The sequence below is a fragment of the Melanerpes formicivorus genome, unplaced genomic scaffold (assembly GCF_026170545.1).
Source record: "Melanerpes formicivorus ecotype bairdi unplaced genomic scaffold, bMelFor1.0.p_v2 SCAF_10, whole genome shotgun sequence".
NCBI lineage: Eukaryota > Metazoa > Chordata > Aves > Piciformes > Picidae > Melanerpes > Melanerpes formicivorus.
In genome coordinates, this window is record NW_027142362.1 from 15,675,701 (window position 1) to 15,697,461 (window position 21,761).

Genomic DNA, 21,761 nt, shown 5'->3' on the forward strand with positions numbered 1-21,761 from the left:
TGCATGTTGTAATTTTAAGACCTACCTAACCGGCTCCATGAGATGATTGGCTTTGGATTCCCTGTGGCTACACACTCCAGTATGACAGTTTGATGAAGAGAAGCTGTAGTGTTTTGAGGACCAGCTATTATAGATGGCTTGTGAAAAGGCTTCAAGTCTGCGGCTTTGGAAGGAGAGGAAAAAAAAAAACAATTAAAGAAAATCAAATAAAATTAGAGCAATTAAACAAAACCCTCAATTAAATACAATATAAAAAAAATAGCATTTTAATGATGCCTAAATTTAAATTCACACCAGAGCCTTCTTTCAGTAATTGTGGAAACATACACTGAGTAATATTGTAGCCACAACATACAAGCAAGCAAAACTGATCTGGCCAGCTGGTTCAGAGGACAGTTACAGCCCTTTAAGACATGTAAGTGTTTTTGCCACAATGTAAAATAAAATGTAATGCATTTGAAAAAAAATCTCCCATGGTGTACCTGGAATTACACTCAGCACTGCCTCAGTGCTCTTACGTCTGTTGGCTATTGTTGTGGCAACGCATCGATAATTCCCAGCATCCTTCTGTTCAACCCCATAGATCTGAAGAACACCTGTAGGCAAAGCAGTTATCCTGTCACAGAAAGAAAAAAAGAAATGCAGATAAATGTTCAGCCAGTGAACACTATTATGTAATTAATGACTTGATTCACATACAACCATTGCTACACTGACCTGGGAACAGCAGGCTGGTGACTCAGAATTGCCTATACATGACTCATCTCCCTGCATTTCTGAACTACAGGCAAGATTCTTTCCAGGACCATGATGAGCGCAGAGGAGCTTACTTTCAAAAAGCAGATCTTTCTCACCCTCAGAGTAATCATCCCAACCTTTTTTAGTCAGGTACTTCATTCCTATTCAGGTTGGCTGCTTTTTAGCACCAGTTTCGGGTATACTGGCCTAACTGGTATATAGTTTTAAGAAAACTCATCTATGCTTTCAATTTTTAGCATTTCTCTTTTTGCCTTCCTTTGCATCCTAATTATATTAGACATGTTCAACAAAAGTTACATGTCCAGAAGGATGGGATTAGGTTAGGAAAATAATCTAGCAAGTAGTAGGATCTATGCTTCAAGTTAAACAATTCATGAGAAGCCTCCAGTGCCAAATTTCCCTAACATGAAGTGTTTTGACTCAATTTTCTGTATACATAGTTCTTTATTGGCCCTCTAATGACAAACAGGTTCAGCATCAATTTTCTCTGAAAGCATCCTGGCTAGTTCAAACTACCTTCACATCTTAAGTCCACCTACTCTGTATCCCCCAGCAATTCACATTCTGTGTAGGCACAATAGCAGGTGATCCTGGTCTGCACTCATAACACTTGTTTAAAATTCATTAACAACACAATCATTGATATCTATGTTAACAGTTACTGTACTATACACTTCTAAAGTACATAACAGCATATGAGTAACATATGTACATTACTTTTTTTATGTAATGGCATTGCAATTATTGAGACTTCCTTCTTGTAGCAGGCTGAAAAATACCACTGAAAAGAAATGACATTCTAAAAATGTAGGTCTACCTACCTGTCTGTGCCTAAAGGTAAAGTTGTTCGATTCACTTCCCATGTCACAATGGCAGGAGGGTTTGCTGTTATTTTACAGGCAAATCGAGCTACTCCACCTTCTTGGACTTCAATGGAAAGTGGCTGGATTTCAAATGCAGAAATGGCTAAAAATAAGAGAACATGAAATTAAAAAAACTAAAGCCAGGGAAAAATCCCAGCTAAACCAGACTCTGGATCATGGATCAACTTCCCAAAATACCCAGAAATACTTCAAATAACCCTCTTTTCTACACGCAAAAAAGGTTGGGTCATCTTCGCTCAACAGCATGGTTTCATTGGTTGAAGGTTTACTCAACTTTGCTTTATCCTAATTCAGTAACAAAAAAGTTTCAATGAACATGACACCCTTGAATAAAATTAAGCACATAAATTGCCTGGCATGCAACCACAAAGCATACCAGTTATTAACCTAAAGAAGTTCATTCAAATTCAACTACTTTGGAAGTAGCCCCACTACATTTGGAAATAAAAATAAATACATTATTGCACTAGAAGATTTCCAAAACAGCATTTGATTTCTGACAGTTGTATTTTAGTCCTTTAAAAATATTCAGCTCAGTAAAACCACTTGCTGTTGTACAAGTTTGCGTTTGCTATGAAAAAGAAATCAAACCAAACCAAACAAAAATCTCAAAATAAGATCACGTAAGAACACTTTCATCCCAAAAGTCCAAGTGATCAGCGAGAGGAAGCCTGATGCACAGAGGAACAAGAAGAAGCCAGCATCCAGGCTTGTCTTACTTCCTCAATGCGAGATCACCTGAGTCAAAATAATATTTTCCTAGTGCAGCCATTAACAGCTTTTCTAATAGAAAACATTCTGCTTTACAGTCTTCATTTATTTACTGGAAGTGTGACGCAACAAACTCACCAAGCTTGCTTGGCTTCCAAAATAAAATCTCTAGGAAGTAATAAAGGCATAGATATTACGAACAGAAATCAATGTAACGTGAGTTTCAGAGCCATAATGTAGCACAGCTGCACCACCCAGCCACTGGCACAAGAAAGGGCCATTTTAACAAGGCAGAAGGGTTATTATACCATCCTTACCAAAGCAAAGCTCTCACACACCTTTCAAAGTTTAACCCCCACAGGAACTACATAATCACACCCAGAATTTTCTTATATTAGTATGATTATTTAAAGGCACAGGGTGAGACAACAGAAACACAATATTTGGAGTTTGTTTATGTATATAAAAAGGATGCTCTATTTCCATGCATCCAGTACATTACAGCTGGAGATTAAATACAGAAGTGAGACTCTCAAGCATTACAAAAGAACTGAGGAAAATTAGTATTTCACAGAACACAAAATGTCATCATGATAGTAAGCAAGAACAGATTCAGCTGCAATTGAAACCAAATTAAGTTGTTAATTGAAGCTGATATTTAAAGAACAATTTTCCACCTGAGCAGAAACAACTCATTTCCTTAGAAAATTAGTCTTTAAAGATCGCCAAAGTCAGAACTAGAGAACTGCACAAAATCTTCAGAAAAACTCCTTCATGTCACTAAACATGGTCTTACAAAAAAAATCCCTGCTTACTTCTCATCTAAATGTATACATTATCAGTTCAGCTCAATACTTAGGTCCTACTGTATCTTGTTACTTGACACAAATCTCCGATTTCTTCTTAATTCTGACTTTATTTGTTCCAGTAAAATCTGTTTTTACAAGTCTATCGGTGTCTTGTGAAACCTGACCTCTTTGTAACAGGCTTGTTTTCATGGCAAGTGCCGATACCAACTCAGAACCCCAAGAACAAGTCATTGAAGCTGTGCTGTTAAGAGGCCAGAGCTCTATAAAATGGATAAGAAACAAAGTCTCAAGAGACATAGGCTGTTCCTGAAAACAACCCTGCAAAATGCAATAAATCTAAGTGCCTTTTTATTTGAGTTCTCCCCCTCTTCTTTGGTCTATTTAATCATTTTGTTCCCAGATTTATAGCCAAAAGAAAACAATTAATGTTACTCCAATAAGCTGATTCTCCTACCCTTTTTAACTTAGAAGATGCCAAACACTGCTTATGGAAGCAGAAAATAATAACTAGTATCTATTTACTTTTACAAATTCATGTAATTTATGTGATGGGAACATATATCTCCAGTTGCTTTTCAGTATATTTTTGAAGACACAAACCACAAAGTTCTGTCCAGTACTCATCTATGCAGACAGTAGTCATAGTTCAGTTCTGGTATGAGTTTGCTCAAATGATTACCTACTCAAACCCCAAATTATTACCTACTGTCACACATTTATTGAATATTAAATAAATGCTGCTGGTGTCTCCTGCTCCATATCAATGAATAGTGCAAGATTAATATATTGTTCTGCATATTATTATTATGCATGCAAAAAGATTTTACATACTAAACCAGGTTTACATCAATTTAACTAATATGGTATGAAAAACTGAAACCTCACCTCTCTATTTGTTTAAACATAGCAGCAGTCATTCAGTCACTTTAAATTCGAGAAAAACAAACAAACAGAAAAGAAACACAACACTCCCACTTCATTCACTCCTGAAATGAAGTCCTGAAGCTCCTTCAAACACAAGCCAGGTGTCTCGCTCCCTTACATGCTGCACTTCCTATGCACACACTTTGTAACACTGGTTTCTGAATGAGCTTTCTTAGAGGAAAAAGAAATCCCAACGATGTCCATGTTTATTATTGTAAAAGTTTGCTGGTTTCCTCACAGCTGACACTGGCCCAAGACTGGGCTGCAACTGTATACTAAAGAAACAGAAGGAATGGAAGATAAAACCCCTGAACTGAAATTCCTCCCTGAACTGAAACACTGGCACATAATTAGGTTTCATCTAATCAGAATGCAGCAAATATTCAGAAACTCTCCAGCACATGATACCAACCACTTCAGTGTTTCTCAAGAGATAATGGCCACTCAGATGAACTGCTCAGGTGGAAAGAACAAAAGTACATAATGCCATTTGTAGATCTTACTTTTTAATGCCATTCAGAATTACACAATAGCCCTAACCCTTCGAATAAGACCAAGGGTGCTTTCCTTTTCTCAGATGAAGAGGTTTCACTGAAGAAAAATAAACTTGCATGTTAAAGAAAAGCTATGGCTTCTTCCATATAAATGGCTAAATGACAAATCCGGTATTGAATTTTCTACTCTTGTAGTTTTTGTGAAGCGCTCTCTCTCTGAAACAGTGGTTAAAAAAAGCAACAAATATACTTGTCTACTAGATTTTAGTACAGAAGCCAATTTTCCTAGAGTTTAGCATGATTTCTTAATCCTGCCTTAGTTCTGCCGTGCCTTTTAGCTCTATGGACACATATTTTCAAATTATTTGCTACTCAAAAGGCACGCTTTGGTCTGGATCTGGATTGGGAATAACCCTGACATGATTACTGACAGATCCAGAGATCTGGCAAGACCACAAACACAGCTATTCTCCCCATTTCTGATGAAGCAGTTGGAGTACAGAGAGCTGGAGCAGTGAAGTGATCTCAAGGACAGATGTTTGATGAGTTTCCCAGGAGATGCCAGCAAAAATTAAATAAAGTATTGTGGAATTCAGGTTCTGCTTAGTACACAGAGTTCAGAGATGATTGTCACACAAATGGAGCAATATGGTAAAGTATTTCAGTAAGTAAAAGGGGGTGAAAGGGAGTTCTGTATGCACTACCACAAGCACAGGGATTTCGTACATTCAAACAAATGCTGTTTGACCTAGAATTATTTTTTAAATGTAAGGCACAAAAATAAGAGATTTAAGAAGAACACAGAACCTGACCTGTAAGGAGAGATTATAGAAGAGCTGGGACCCGATCAGTCCTAGAAAAGGAATGTGAAGTGAGAAGAGACAGTCTTACAAATATGCAGAGGAGACATAAGAGAGGACAGGAAGCCATGACACTCATTCATCAGTCAAAAAAGAAAAGGCAGGGAGAGGCTTTATAGCTCTAGGAGGGGGAGTTCAGGTGAGCTTGCTAAAGGGAAATGTATTAGCAAGGAGCAGGCAAGTAAGGAAAGGAATATAATTGCTAGCAAAAGGATTGCCTGGGCTGTTACCTACCCACCTGAGGGCCGTAACTTTGCCCCTGCCACTTTCCTCACACCAAATGCTAAAAGTCAAGGTCCTTTTACAAGGAAAATAATTTTGCCCTTCAGAAACACCCAGAATCTATTAATGTTTTATTGAGATTTTCCCCTCAGGCAAAAAGACAATTTATAGTGGATTTATATGAAGAGACTCCAGTTGTCCAGCCTTCAGCTTCCCTCTCCCTCTTTCATTTATCTTTGCTCTTCAGAGCTTTATCAGTGTAGTACATTTTACATGGTTAGGCTCTAAAATCCATGGATAAGATAAGATAAGATAAGATAAGATAAGATAAGATAAGATAAGATAAGATAAGATAAGATAAGATAAGATAAGATAAGATAAGATAATGAAGCTAGTACATAAACAAAGGGATATCTAAGAAAGAGTCAGTGCCAGGAGCCCCCTTCAGCCCAACACAAGTGTCAGTCAGCAAATGATTCCCTAAGGCATCATAGACAGCTGAGGTGTGCCACAATTCAACCTCACCTGGACCATGGTTTGTACAATTGCTATTCCATAGCTGATGCATTTGATGAGTTTTATCAATATCCTTACACATCTCCATTTTTTTTCAAGCCAAGTAAGTCAATAAACTTATTTCAGAGAAAAAAGTAACAAGATGATCAACAGGTACGGAATGTAGCTGTGCAACTATACTGGTATGTATGCCAGAGAGGTCTAAATTGAACTGAGTTGCATCTGTAACAGGAAAAGGTATTATGCAGAACATGTGTATCTTTTAGGCACAGAGAAGTGTCAGTTCATTCTGTTACAAAGGCAAAGAGGAAATTATTTTAATTCAAACTACATGCTAGTAATGGCATTCCCGTAAATTACAGGAGATTTGACTCTTCTGATAAAGTGGAAGTGTGGCTTTCTCCCTAAAGCCAGCTGTTGTTTTTAATTTCTGCCAGAGTGGTTGGAAAAATAAGCTCAACTAAAACACACTTTTCCTACATGCTTGCATTTGCAAACAAAACAAAACGAACGCCCCCACCCCCCCGAAAAAAAAAACACCCAACACCACCACAAAACCCCACCCAATTCTGAAATAATATCATTCTGTACTACCATTGCTTGAAACTTGAGTGTATTATACTTATTTTTAATGAATAACTGAAGATGCATACAATGCCCAAATATTTAAACTCAGTTGGAACAAATTAAATTTCAAAACCATGGAAGCATCACAAAATAAATGAATGGAATCATCAAATAAATCATACAGGGTGCTGACATCACTAGCAAGATCTTAAGAACTCAACACAAAAGTCTGGATAAAACTGTCTGAAAATATGGTCATGCCTGTTAAAGGGCATTCATTTTACCTTACAGTTTTGCTTTCCAGCTTCATATTTTAGCTTTAGTTTCTGTACCTCTTTGTTCTCTGAAGCTGGTTACTAAGAACTCAGAAAGAAGACAAGATACCGAGCTATCATTACATGACAGAAACATGGTAGTTTGCCATTAGCAAGCATGACATTTAATTTCCCAACATGAACAAGAAAATAATTTTCCTGGGGAATCCAGATATCACATAATAGAAAAATAAGTATTTCAAGGAAGAAAGGAACAAATAAATAAATAAAACCCAAGAAAACAAGGAGAGATGGAATCAAATAAACAGAAGTGTTACATACATAAAAGAACTCCTTAAGCCACGGTATCCCATCTTTTCCTCAAGGACAGTTTTGAAAGATGCTTTTACAATCACTCCAAGTGGCAGTGAAACTTCCTCAAAAGAAATATTTCTACTTTGGCTTACTGGAATTAAATCTGAAGAAGCAAAACCTTCCCATTAGCAACTAACTAAAATGTTTGAGTTGAAATTAATCACAACTTTTCCATTAAAATTCTAGTTTGAGACAACACGTGTATCTGGGTATGGTAATGAGTCATAGAGTAATAGATCCATAGAACCATTTCAGCTGGGAAAGACCTCCAAGATGACCGAGTCCAACCATCAACCTACCACCATGGTTACTAAACCACATTACCGAAGTCTACACTGAAATGGAAGGCAGTCATGGGAATGCAAGTAAGGCTCCCTTTTTTAATAAGCTCTCTGCATTGTTCAGGAACATAGAGAACAAAGACCCCACTAGAAATACCATCAAGCAGGACAACATTTAGCCTATCACCATGCTATTTGTGAGGCCGATTATTTTCACAGGTATTTCTTGAATTAAATAGATTTCCAGAATAAACCTAATATATTCATTTTATCTTCCTAGAATGAAAACAAAAAGACAAATGTTTCTCTGTGATTTTATCGATATGAGAAAGTCTTAGACTGTGATAGTATGAGCATTATAGCAGCAGTTTTGAAGATGATAGTTCAGAATTGTATGGAAAAAGAAGTCCAGTCTCCGGCAATTACCTTAGAGCATTGCTGAAACTGCTGACATTATCAGTAATTGAGAGGGGACACCTATTAATCTGTCTGTCCCAAAGACTTTTGTTCACCAGTTGCCATTTAGAATCTCCTAGCTGGCATTTTTATATTTTAAAGGTCAGTTGGAATTACAGCTTGTAGAGAACACTATCATACTCAGATTGTTATTATTCTGATGCTATGGAAAACCCTGCAGAGTGGGAAATTACAGAGCTGTATTTTCAGGACCCATTTGTTTAGTGCTACAACTTGTGTTCCCCTTCTCTCCCTACCATTTTTTTTCCCTAAGCCAAAGGCCAGATTTTGTCGACATGGCATGACATTTTGGCATAGCTTATGGACATCCGTGCACTTTTATGTTCACAAAGTTTGAAAGCCAGGTATTTAAAACTGCTAACACATTTTCCAATTTGCTGATCAGTGGAAGTCTTAGCCTTGATTTCAATATCCTCTGAGTCAGGATCTTACCTTAGAGAGTTAAGAGACCCTTTACTGAGAAAAGACTGTGTTCCCTCGGTCCTCTAGATGATGTATTACTCCAGAGCTCAGGTAAACATTGCTTTGTTTGGATCACAAGGAGGGAATAAGGAAGGCTGGAGGGAAAGGAGTTGTTCTGGTTTCTTTTACAAATCTTTGCCCCCCCCCAAAAAAAAAATAGATGAATGAGTCATATGCCAATACTTCAGCTGAAAACACAAACCTAAGCAATAAAAAATAAATATAAAAAGGTCCATATATTGCAAAAAACCCAACAACATCAGGAACTCTATTTCTACAGTGTGAAAAACAAGAAAGCGCACAGAATAAGCCAGATTTGGCCCTGAAATTTGACATTCCCTGTAGACAAAATTAATCCTTCACACCATAAGCTCTTCACGTTTTGGTCCACAGAGTAGCATTGGCAGGTTGTAGGTATGGAGCAAATCTTTCTGAGGCACCTTAAAAATCACATTTGAGTTTTGGAGGGACCAGAAACTGCTCTGCATATGGGGGTAATTACAGAAAGCTTTCACTTGATAAATTCCAAGAAGACCCCAGATGAGGTAATGAGTGAGGATTTGCACCATCTGCCCTTCTGATACTCTCAATTCATTAGCTCTGCTCTGGATAAATCTTCTCCAGGGCCCTGACTGCCTTCTAAAGGGTGAGCTCCTTTGCAGACCTTAATGCAGTTTTGTCTCCAACAAACTGCCAGCTACATCTGGGAAAGTCTGCTGTGGCAAAACTTACAGTCACCTTATCGCAAAAACATTTACTCCTAGCCTACCATACACTTACTTCTGCCACTAAACCAAAGGAGGAGAGGGAGGTGCAGTAGAGAAAAGAATGGGAAAAAAGAAGAGACAACAGTATGTTTTCATTTTTCCTTCCTTCTGCCACATTCTCAACAATCTGCTAATGATCACCAAAGATGCAGATCACCAGAAATTACTCTCCAATCTCTTATAAGAAGGAAGAAAGTGAAATAAATCACTAGGTTTATATATTAGAAGGCCACACTGGTAAACTGCAATGCAAAACTGTTTCTTTCTGCATTACAATCTTGGCACAGCAATGTCCATTATTGCCTCCCCAACAGATTGAAAAAAAAAAAAGGTAGCATTTGCCCAGACACAAACTAGCCACTACTTTTCTGGTACTGATGAATGCTATAATCTAAAGGCAATGAAATGGAGAAGCAAAGAGGTCAACAGCCTGAGCACCCTTGAACAAAAGTTCCCTTGGAGATGTCAGCTGCAATCTCATTTGTTTCCTCTAACACTTTCAGGTCCCCCTGCTCCTTTCTTTAAAGCTCCTAATTCAGTGGCTGACAAATGATCACTTTCAAAATCTCTGTACAGGAATAACCAAGTCTGAGTATGTCCACTGAAGACCATAAAGCATTCCACCATTTGGGTTGGGACAAGTATTTCTGGCCATACATAAAGTTTTCACCATCATCTTCTCCAAGTCAAGAGTAGTCTGAAGTTTAATGTGTAGTATTTCCTTTTCCTAAGAACTTGCAAGTCAAGTAGTCTATTCTGGACTAGGTTTTCAGGGAAATGTAATAATTTATTTTTCTTTCCTACAGTATCCTCTTATTTCCTCTTTCTTAGAGTGTTCCAGGAAAGTAGGAAAGTATATTGTCTTCTCCACATAATGAAAATTATTGTGAGCATGCTTCTGATGTATCCCAGCACAGAAAGTCAGGAAAAGAGGATTCAAATTGATGCATGTTGAAGATAGTTGATAGGAAAGGAGAAGAAACTTGATATGGAAAAATTTAACCTCCTCCAGAAAGAACTGGTAACAGACTTTTCCTTATATGCCCTGACTTCCCCAAGTTTGCTTTTATTTTCACTTCTTCCCCTCTTACAAGACCTCTTGAGAAGTACAAGGTCTGAAGACAAACTGCACCAGAGGAAAAACAGCAGAAAAAAAGAAAAAAAAATAATGAGGCATGCTTTGGAAATTAAATCCTTTCCTACGCACAGGGACATCAGTACTGGCAGAAGAAAGCCCGACCACTGCCCTTTAACAATTGTTTCAGCTGCTTCCAGTCCTGTACGTTTTTGGTTTCTGGGCATAGGACACAGTAAATGGCACATGAGACTCTCAGCACTTCAGTATGTGTCTGGTTGTCTAAGCTTTCCTTCTTGGGTAAAACTGTACATTCAAAAATATAATAAGCATCATGATAGAATGAAAATCTCTATGATCCCTTTTCTCAAGGATAAAAACAATCATTTTATCTCAGGATATACTGTACTACACAAAGATGCTCTTTTTGCTAAATAGGCAGCATATGGTCACCATAAATTTTGGGAAGTGTTAACCTTAACAACAGAAAGAATTCATAATTAGCACGTCCACTGCACTTGAAGAAGAAACATCAAAACAGTTAAAGAAAACTGGCTCCTCATAAGTGGATGATCACCTTTCAAAAAGTTCTCTTGAATGCAGACACATGCATGAAAAAACCAAAAAGTACAATCTGACAAGGTGACTATCAGAATGTACTGTTTTGTCCTTGCTTCTTCAGGCTATTGGAACAGACACGCAGCTTGTTATGCATGATAGGAACATAACCCTGATAATAGATGGGATCCTAGGAAGCATCCATATGCTACAGAAAATAACAGGAGGATCCTTACTGACATACTACCAGCCCATAAGCACCTTATTTTACTGTTTGTTCTCTGGTCCATCAGGTGCTCTTAAAGCCACACTGAGATGACAAGATTCAGGAGAACTGCACTGTGGGGATTTGTATCAAAACTCCCAGTCTGTGAAGGAAGAACAGGATAACGCACCCAAAAATCTTTCCCTTTACCTTAATCAAATCAGCTAATGATATTGCAACAACAGGGCTTCCCACTTCTTGCAGCTACGTGTACACAAGCTGTTGTAACCACATATACTGCTTTATTACACCTCAATCATTTAACTGGCAAAAAAATATACCACCACCCCCCTTCCCAACGAAGCTAGGCATACATACCACCTCAGGAGTTATCACTAACACTGTTTTAAAGGAAACAAAAGACTGAGACTCAGAAATATGTGGTTCTCTATAATCAACAGTTTATTGATGGTGTAACTGACATACCATACTGAGTCACGTAAACAAGCATGAGAGATTTGATCTTTCCACTTTTGAAGGCATCCCAGCTGGAGTTTTCCCTTCTCAGTCTATCTATCATCCAGGCAACAGTGTGTGGCCACAAAAATGCACAATAAATGCTAATGCACTTATCAAGGAATTCCCCTCTGTTCTTCTGCAGACAAGAAACGTAGGAAATAGTACAGAAAAGGCACACAGTAAGCCACATTAAGCAGCTTCAAAGCTGTTCTACTTGTGTGGCTGCATGCATTCAGGAGAAAGAACACAACACTTTCTCCCTTGCAAGGACTGCTTTCCTTCAGCAGTTTGCCAAATGATTGCTGTCTAGCATCTATGCTTAATCCTACAGATGCCTTTCTTTGGAGTTGTTGCCATTCTGCAAAGAATTAGTTCTGCTTAATAGCCCAGCTGTTACATGAGGAACATCCAGCACAGTTTTGCACTTTATGACACAAAGACAAGGATCAGAACACAAGCTGGACTGTGCAAGGAAAGAAGAATCCCCTCACAGCTATTCTAATTTGGCATTAAAATAAAACCCAACCAAACAAAAAAACCCAAACACACAAAAAAAACCCCAAACACCACCAAACACCACTGCCTAAAACAAACAAACCCCCCCAGAAATAGAAAATTCAAGATTCCTTGAAGAACAAGCCCTAAAAGACAACAACAATGTAATAATCACTCAGTGCAACATAGAAAAAAAATAATTCAGCACTGAAAAAACAAGAGTCTCCAGCACTGTGCTAAAGTTGTCCCAATTTCACAACAGATGCCAGCAGAACGGTAAGGCCTCTATTTATCAATCATGTACCTTTAAAAATAAATACATGCTATTCCTAGCTAAAATAAAACAAGACCTTAAGCAGAATGCAGTACCCGCTCTTCACCTCACCCTGCCCAGCTCATCAATCAGAGGAAGCACTGCAGAGCACATCCCAGGACAGGAGCGGGGCCCCACACATTCCTCTGCCCTGCCACCCACCACTGCGCCTTCCTTCACATCTGGGGGGAGGCAGAGGAAAAGATTTCATTTCATATAGTGGCAAACTGACACCATCCACATATGAATGAATGTAAGCTGACACGCAGTGCTGTAAGTCTTCAGGCCATCAGAAACACTATCCCTGAGATATATGAGCACCCTCCGTTTTTGCTTACAGTGTTTCAGAACCAGCATCCTAGGACGAAAGATGCAATTTCACTGCAAAACACTGAGGAGGGACGATGGGAATCCAAGCCCTTCAGCCCCCTGTCCAAATGTCAACATTGTGGCATTCCCATGAGGAAAGAAGAGATGCCTGCACTCTCAAGGGCCAAATGCCTGTAGCTCATTTCCCTGTCACCAAATGCCCCTCTAGTGCACTGCACAGCCCAGAGATCCCTCCCCGGTAACAATCTTTCTACAGAAGGTAGTAACAGCAAAATTCTCAATATCTTCAAGTTTGAGAGCAGCAGGAAGAAAAACAGAAACAAACATCACGCACAAAAAACCCAAACAAGTAACAAAAGGCATTGTAGGTACTGCCTTTTTTATTGCAGTCAGTTAAATCTTCTAATTAGATATTTGAAAAATTCTGGAGGTAAAGGAGAGAGAAGAGTTTCCAATACTTGCAATTTTCACACAAAACAAATCAGAGATGTGGCTTCCAGATAAAGATAATATTGCTTTCATTGTCATAGAAATCCACATATTTTCCCCCCAGTACATTTTTCTCACTCCTTTATGTGTTTGCAAAACAACCTTCAAATTTATTCTGAATGCATCATAAACATCCTCATATCAAAAGCACACAGAAGAAACCAAAAAATATTGTCTTCAGAGAAGTCACTTTACTATGGCTGTTGACTGCTTGAGGGGGAGGCAACAGCCACACTTTTTTTGCCCAGTCAATGCAAGTAACTGCATTCTACTAAGTAGGCAATAGCTCTGATTATTACATTATTCATATACTCTAATATAGAAGGACAAGTCATCTTCCTTTCCCATGGCTTTCAAAAGCTCACTATCTCCAGCTCACAGCCATGAATGAAAGCCATCAGGAAAACACCAAGGGAAGTGTTACCTCGAGCACAGGGGAGCCAGTACCCACATCTTGGACACCCTGCTCTAACTTGAAACAAGCAAGTTCTAAGAACGGGGCTGACTGTCAGGAAATGCAGCTGTAGACATGAAAAGAATACTACCAGGCCTCCATGAAAGGAGGAGGCCGATTCAACAGGTGTTGTACTTATGCCAAGTTTCTGACACATACATAGAAGTATAACAGTGAAGAGTTAAAAGACCAAGCCCCACTGTATTTTCTTCTAAATTATGCACTTGTACTTCCACCAGCAAAGTATAACACCTTGGCCTGAAGCCAAACAGAAATCCCTCATAATGCATTCAATAAGCCAAATGAAAACAATACATAGCTTATGAGAGTAGGGTAAAGAAAATTCAAGGTTATATTTCATCTGCTGGAGCTCATTATGTTCATTCAAACAGAGGCAGAAGGTTAACTGGTTGGATCTGCTGTTTAATGCCTGTTATTTCCAGGGGAAGGAGATAAGCAACAACGTTCTTTTCTCAGTACTTCATGAATAGGATCAGCCAAAGAACCCCAATGATAAGGGTACACAGCCCAGCAGAAGGGAAGACAGACAGAAGAGCCTGACAGCACAATGGAGAGGAAACATCCCTCCCTAGTCCAACTCATAGTTGGTTTTTTAATGGATTCATTATAAAATTGAAAACATGACTGAAGTTTCATAAAGCATGGAAACACCTTCCTCTTGTTTTATAAAAAGGGACTGTAAACCAGCAGACAAATAGGCAGTCTTGGAAAATGCTGGGATTGTACAACAAACCTTTGTTCAAATCGCAAAACCAGGAACTGATAGGAATACACTAGGTTCTACCCTCAGCTTTACAGCTGCCTGTGTTGTCTGTAGAAAAGTAATTGATTTGTTTGATCCTGTAGATTTATTCTCTCTCAGTTTTCTCCAGATCTAGAACAGAAGTAACACATTAATCTTTCACTTACTCTAGGCTTTTCTGGATTGCTTAAAAGACTGCTTAACAGAGAGGTAACAGGTGTATTAATATTCATATATCATACACATTAAAACTAAGAGTAAGGGTAAAAGAAAGTAATATTTTTAACCCACTGCAATATCAATAATCACAAAAATCTACAGATTTGTTGGCAAAAAAATAAAGGGAGTGGACACATCATAGCAGTGGGGGAGGGGACACCGAACAGCTCTATTGCACTGATGGAATTGAAACGATCCAACCCACTTCATGAGCACCACACTGTGCTGATAAACTAAATCTCTCTTTGATTGAAGGCCGAATTAAAACAGAGCAATGCAGGAACTCTTCTGACCCAAAAGTAATCCACTCAATCATATAATGCATTGCCTTCCTTTTAGTAAAATGAATAGCTCTCCATAGAACCTTTTTCTTCCTTGACAAGTCCTTCACAGAAGAATGTGAATCTGGACAGTTAAATGAATCAATCACCAGCTGCTAGACCAGGGCCAAGATGGTGAGCTGAGGGGCCTGCCAGAGTTCACTGACCACTGGGCAAAGCAGGACAAAGGCTTTGCCTCTATGAATAGCTTGCTTCTGGGATCCAAAGGTCACTTAGCTGCCTTGGAAACGGTCCCCTTTGGTTATTTAAAGTTCTCAGGCTATTCTGCTGCAGATATTATTGTTTCAGGTGGTCACCACCTTTCCTCTTCACAAGTTTGTGTAAGGCCTGACAACCATTATTTAGGTAAATGTAGAACAATGCCAAACACAGAAGCAACTAAATAGTGAAGAAAGGAACAATTAAAATAAGGACAAATAATGCTTTATGTTTCTGCCTAATTCCAACTCCTAAACATGCCTGTGAAAAACATCCTCGGAGAAGGAAGGTCCTGACACCCAAGAAAGGGCCAGATCCCTAACAGGATCCATCTGCTTACCTTGCACTGAAGGCACAAGGTGTTGAATCCTTCACTAGCTTTGAGACTCTTTACATAAATGTGTCAGGGCAAAGAATGTAAAAAAAAGACTGTCAGGGCTTTTCTCTAGTCATGACTGCTGGGCTGTATTTCCAGCAAGCTGCCCTATGGCTCAAAGTAAGACCTGCAGCCTAACACATAGGTGATATTTTAAGTTGTGTACTGGAGTAAATACCTGAGAAAACAGACAGACCAGATGAAGGAGGAGGTGAAACCTATAGGTACAAACTTCTCCACATTACTGGAGCCTGCAGTCTTCCCTGGCACCTACCTAATACTATGCATCACAAAAAAGCTCTTCTCCAATACACGAGCAATAAACAAAATTTACTCTCAAAGAGAGTAAACACTGCACTGAGAAATATGAGAAAGTGTACAGGTGAGCACACGCCTAATCCCTGTCCACACATTACTTTAAAGTGTAGTCAAAAGTATAAGTCAAATGTAGGTTTTGTAGTATAGTGCTTAAATGGTTTCCTAGATTGGATTATGCTCTGATAAACAAATCTACCAAAAGGTTTCTAAATGTTGCTGCAGACCTCTACAGTATCTTCACTGGTCAGTAAACCTGTATAGGTAAGAAAACAACTGTCTCAAGATTGTAATTATCAAGCTGAAGCTATTGCTAAATACATGCCTAGACACAAGTCCATGCTTTGGTTGAATCCAAAAGTTCTCGTAAACTCATGAAACTTGTCTCTAAGTTGTCACAGGGCCCTCTATTACAAATCCTTTTTTTTCCTGACACCATGCCAACATAAACCACTAACACTTTCAAGCATATTTATTTCAATTTTTTGCTGCATTACATGCATCATTACACAAATGAGGCTAACCCCCAAACTTTCCTACTAACACAGCATTCGGTGTATCTGCCTCTTACGTGTGTCTATACATACAGGAGATGAAAATTTCCAAACCCAAACGCTCAGAAGTTTGGAAACTGAAGAAATTAAGCTAGTTAGTAAGTGTTGTACTCTCACATACATGCTTTAGGAAACAACCGAACTGCACAACCACACTCTCCCACTATTCACAGCACCAATGAATGTTGCTCACATAGTGAGCATCTATTCAATATTTTGTTTTCCCTTCTCTGTTCAGTGTGTGGACTCACTTCTTATTGATTACATTCTATTAAGTACTGCCCTGCAGATGGAGTTATTAACTTCCCTATGGCCTTTTCTGCAGAGTTTTGCACTATAGTTCTTAAATGTTCATACATCTACACTCACCACAATTTGAGATGATCTACTATTGTTATCTTAATTTTACTGTTTGGTATGGACAAACAATGGACAGTAGCCCATCAATACATCTAGGCGTCCAAGATCCTTTAGGTGTCTACTCATCCTTCACAATACTCTACGCGATTCAACCACAGCTTTCCCCAACTTGTTGCAGCTCCAACTGATCAAATTTCAGAAATTCATGTCAAACATCAAGACTATAAGAAACACATATTCACAGACTTCCCATGAAAAGTAGAAACAAGCTGACTTGTGTCACACATTGTAGAAGCTGCTGGCTGAAGCAGTAATGCAATTTAAATCCTCCAAACCTCCCTTGACTGGAAGTTATTTTGTCTTTCAGAAGTTCCCAAGAGAAGTCCAGAACTGGGTTCACATTCTATGTCCTGAAAGATCAGCTGGTCCAATGGTCACACTCTCTTGAGTCAGTTTTTGCCAACTCCTCTGTCCTCTCCCACTTGCAACTTGTACCCATGGCAATCTCCAAACCAAGTCAACCCCAGACTTCACTCCACAAGCTTTTCCTTAGTATTGGCCACTTCCCACCAATACATTCCTCTTACCCTCCCTGACATCTAAACACAGAAGACTACTCACACCTCCACCTCACCAACTTCCCCTCCCAAACTTCCTCTCCAGGTAATTAGACCATTGTTTTCATTTACTTCAGCTTTCAATGCCAGCTGGTTTCTCCAGGCAGTGTTAGATCACACTTCAGCTCCTCATTAATTCAGAACAAGAAAAAAAAAAGGCAAGGCTACAGCTGCCTAGGATTGCTTAGAGGGAAATCCCAGCTCAGAGTTCACAAGCAACATGCTCAGCACAAACGGCATCATTCATATAATCACAGCAACAGCAAAAGCTACTTGCAGACACAAACACCACTTTTTCAACAAATCCCATGTCTCTGTTCTGTAAAAAGACACTCCCATGCCACCTTAGTGAAAAACCAAACAACAACAAAACCCACAGAAGTAGCTTCATCTTAGATTTTATCTAGGGAACAGGAAAAACAATCCTGCAAAACTATATTGCATATCTATCTATCTATCTATCAACGTATCAAATGCAAAGAGATGGAAACTGACACAACAAACTTCTATGCAGAAGGTTAACATGTCAGAAATTTAGTAACTATAGCCCTGCAATATAAATGTTTGGTAAATTTAGCAGCAAAGTGCCACCAGCCCCCTTAGAATAAAATCATAGAATCACTGAATCGTTAGGGTTGGATGGGACCCCAAGGATCATCTAGTTCCAACCCCCCTGCCACGGACAGGGACACCTCACACTAAATCATCATTGCACCAAACAATAAAGCAGAGATCTACAACTGGTTTTTTATTTGTTTGTTATTTCGCAAGAGTCAGGACTAAAAGCATCCACAGGTTTCATCTCCACTACAAAAAAATAAAGTCTGACAGCAAATGTCTTTTTTGGGGTGGGTGATGGGAATATTTTTTACATCATCTCAGAAAATCATGGTTCTTTTTTCCCCACAATATTAGACTCTGCTATTCCTTCAGAAACAGTCATGCTAGGAGAACTATAGCCAGGCCTCATTAAAAATTCAAACCGATTTCACCTTACCTAGCACAAATATTTTGATTATTTTAACGAAAAATAACACCTGAGTGACATTACCTTCACACTGCTGTTCCTTGAGATGGTTTATCATTTGATCTACAAGTTAGTAGCTGCTAAGAAGTGAAGACAAACTCTTCCCATATACTGCCCAATCTCCACTATTCTTGTCTACTTACCTCCAGCCAGCTACAGCACATGTCAGATAACACTGAAAGCCAGTTCACATCACTACAAATAACTGCACTAGTCAGATATCTAGCTAAAAAAGAAAAACTAAAAAATAAAAAATTCTGCCAGGTTATCAGCCAGATGACCACCACAGGACAAGGCATTAACTTCATCCCCTTCTACATTTCCAGAATTTCAGAACCAGCTTCAACCACTTTATGTTTAAAGCATGATTTATTGGCTTTGTTTTGCAAAGTAGTCGATGACTGAACTTCTTTATATTCCATTGTAATTTCTTTTCTAGTGTCTTTGTATTCATGTCATCAGTGGAATTTCTTACCTAGTACACACAGAAACCCCCACAGCCTACTACTAATGAAGGGCATTAAAGAAAGCGTCAACACTGTAGACATTCATCTAAACACAAAGCAAGCTTTCGAATATGCTTCATTCCCTCAGTAGGATCTACTTCCAGTATCACCTTTGCTGCACAAAGCGCTATGCTTTTGACGTAGCTCTAAAAGGAAAGAAACACTGTTTCCAAGATGAAGCCTGTGGTGAGTTGAGAAACATTTATTATATTCTTGAAATTGACCATTTTCAATAAAATCTCTGACCACAAAAGAGCCTAATATACAAGGACATACCTTGTAATGATACTTTTTAGCAGGTTAAGTATGTTGCCTTTTGTGCAGAGAAATTGTTTCCGGAAGTTATTTTGCGATAGATAAAACAGAAGGCATTTTAGGGTGCATTTTTTATTACTATTGTTTATTTATCTTAAATAAAGTAATGAAAACACAGTAATTATAGGGGGGAGGGGAGAATAAAGCACTGTGTGGATTTCAGGGATTCACCATCTGAAAGCTTTTATTCTTCCACAGTGAAGGAAAGTTATGACCTTTGACATGTGGCCATGGTGCCAAAGAAACTGCTCATAAATGTGTGTAAGTAAAGAAGCAGAAATCAATAAATTCATTTAATCCAGTGAACTATTATGTAGTGAGACACAAAACATTTTAAAGAGGCAACTGCTCTACTTTTTCTCTCAAAAGACAATAATTTTGTATAATGGATTTTTATATATACAATTTCTGGAAAGTTTTACCATTGAAACATTATCTGACCCACTAATAAATATTTTAGCCAGTTATGCTACAATTTGTTAGTACATTCATTCCTGTTTGAAACATCCCTGATACAGTTAGATTCAGGTAGCACAAGGGGTACACTAGCAGGTGGTCAGATCTATTAACAACCTCTACTGTTATTAGAAATGGCTGTCCACGGGAATCAAACATAGGCAGGTGTTAAAAGTGCACAGGTTTTTCCATACTGGGTGCTCAAGAGCAGAATGAATGAGATACAGTTCATCATTTCAAACATCAAAGACCAAAAGAAGTACTGCTTTACAATGTATATTATAAAGGCTTCCAACAAAGCATTGGTCATCTACCATGTATTTTATGGGAATCAACAATATGCGACATCAGGCAAACCCAATGACCTTTAAAAACAAGTACCAAATGCCATCTGCTGAGAATGTCACAGAACCCCCATCAATACCACCAAGAATTCCACAGTTAATTCCTCATACACTGCATTGATGCTTACCTCTTCTAATGCTCAGTATGTAAAAAAATTCCAAATGCTACAAAACATTTTTCCTGCTAGAAATAAAGACCAAACCCCTAAAAGGGGAAGTAAAAAGAAGAGAGAGAGGGGGGGGAAAAAAAAAAGAGATAGAATTTACTAACTGGAATAAACAAAAAAATTCTACTACTGAGAAGAAAAAAAAAAAAATTAAATTATTAAAAAAAAAAAAATCCCCACAGCCAGTTTTGTCCCCACTTCATAAATAAGGAAAATAGTGATCTTAAGAGCATTGGGTAATGCATCTGAATGCAAACTCACATGTACCTGTTCCACAATCACTGTGCACAGAGCACTCTGGATTTGTATTATCATCATTTTTACTATAGCTTGCTTGTGACAAAATTTAGCTGCCTTCCTGGCACAGACTGGCTGAACTAATAAAAGCAGTATCTACTTTCAAACTCTACTGAAGATCAATGATAAACCTACTTCCAAACTGTGGGCCACAGGGTGGTTTGCATAAATAAGCATTAAAAGCAAGATGAAAAAAAGAGCCGGTCATATGTTCACTTATGCTTCTGAGAAGGGGAAAAGGTGAGGGAGGAAGTTTCACCCTTGTAATTTGGGACACGCTATGTACAAAGTTTCTCTCTCCTCAGGCAAAATAGAGTCATGCCAGAACTGCCAGAGAATATTTCCAGTTAACATCAATTTGCCGGATGTCACAGACAAGTTTAATGAACAAAATGATAAATGTCTGTCAATGGCTTCATAAAGTCAATGAATTCCTGTTACAAAGCACATACATAATGCACAGCTCTGCCTGAGGCACATGCTACTGTTATTAGAGGCTTACTAGAGATCTTGATGTGGACTTCAAGATGGTAATTTAACAACTTGCTCTAGTTAATTTGCTGTTAAGTTAGCAAAACAATTATTAGGATGTTGAAAATTATATAAGTAAGAATAAGCAAAAAAAAAATTACTCAAAAACCCCTCTTCTGCATGTTCAAAGACCTTAATTTTGAAGTTTCATGGAAAGATAATGGTTTCTTTGATAGCTTCCAGTTGTAAAACAACTTGTAACACCAAGCTGGCTTTACTGCACATTGAAATGGTTGTCAGAACAGCTTCTTCTTATTCATAACTATTATTTTATTTTGAAGTGACAGCCACACCACTTGAGAAAGACATTACACTTCTGTTGAATCATTTTTACCTCATCTAAATTTGGGGTCAAAACTGACCTCAAAGGATCTTATGACACTTCCCTCCTCTGCCACAGCTGTGAAAATAAGCTCCACTGGAAAACAGTACCTCTTTCCAGTCATTAGGCAGGAATAAGAAAAGGGGGGTCACCAGAAGCAGTTCTGCAAATCCAAAACAATGATACACCATACATGTGTCAATTCATAAGCAGAAAAGGGGGGGAACCCAAACATGAATACATGCAGTAAAAC

The 21,761-nt window shown here is 38.5% G+C and overlaps 1 protein-coding gene across 1 annotated transcript in view; it reads right to left on the reverse strand.

Moving 5' to 3' along the window:
* PRTG (protogenin) overlaps positions 1–21,761 on the reverse strand; it is a 77,558-nt gene that overhangs the window by 46,765 nt on the left and 9,032 nt on the right. The window contains 3 exon segments of the mRNA XM_068144369.1: positions 26–163; positions 483–616; positions 1,581–1,725. Of these exon segments, the coding sequence (XP_068000470.1) occupies positions 26–163; positions 483–616; positions 1,581–1,725 (417 nt within the window).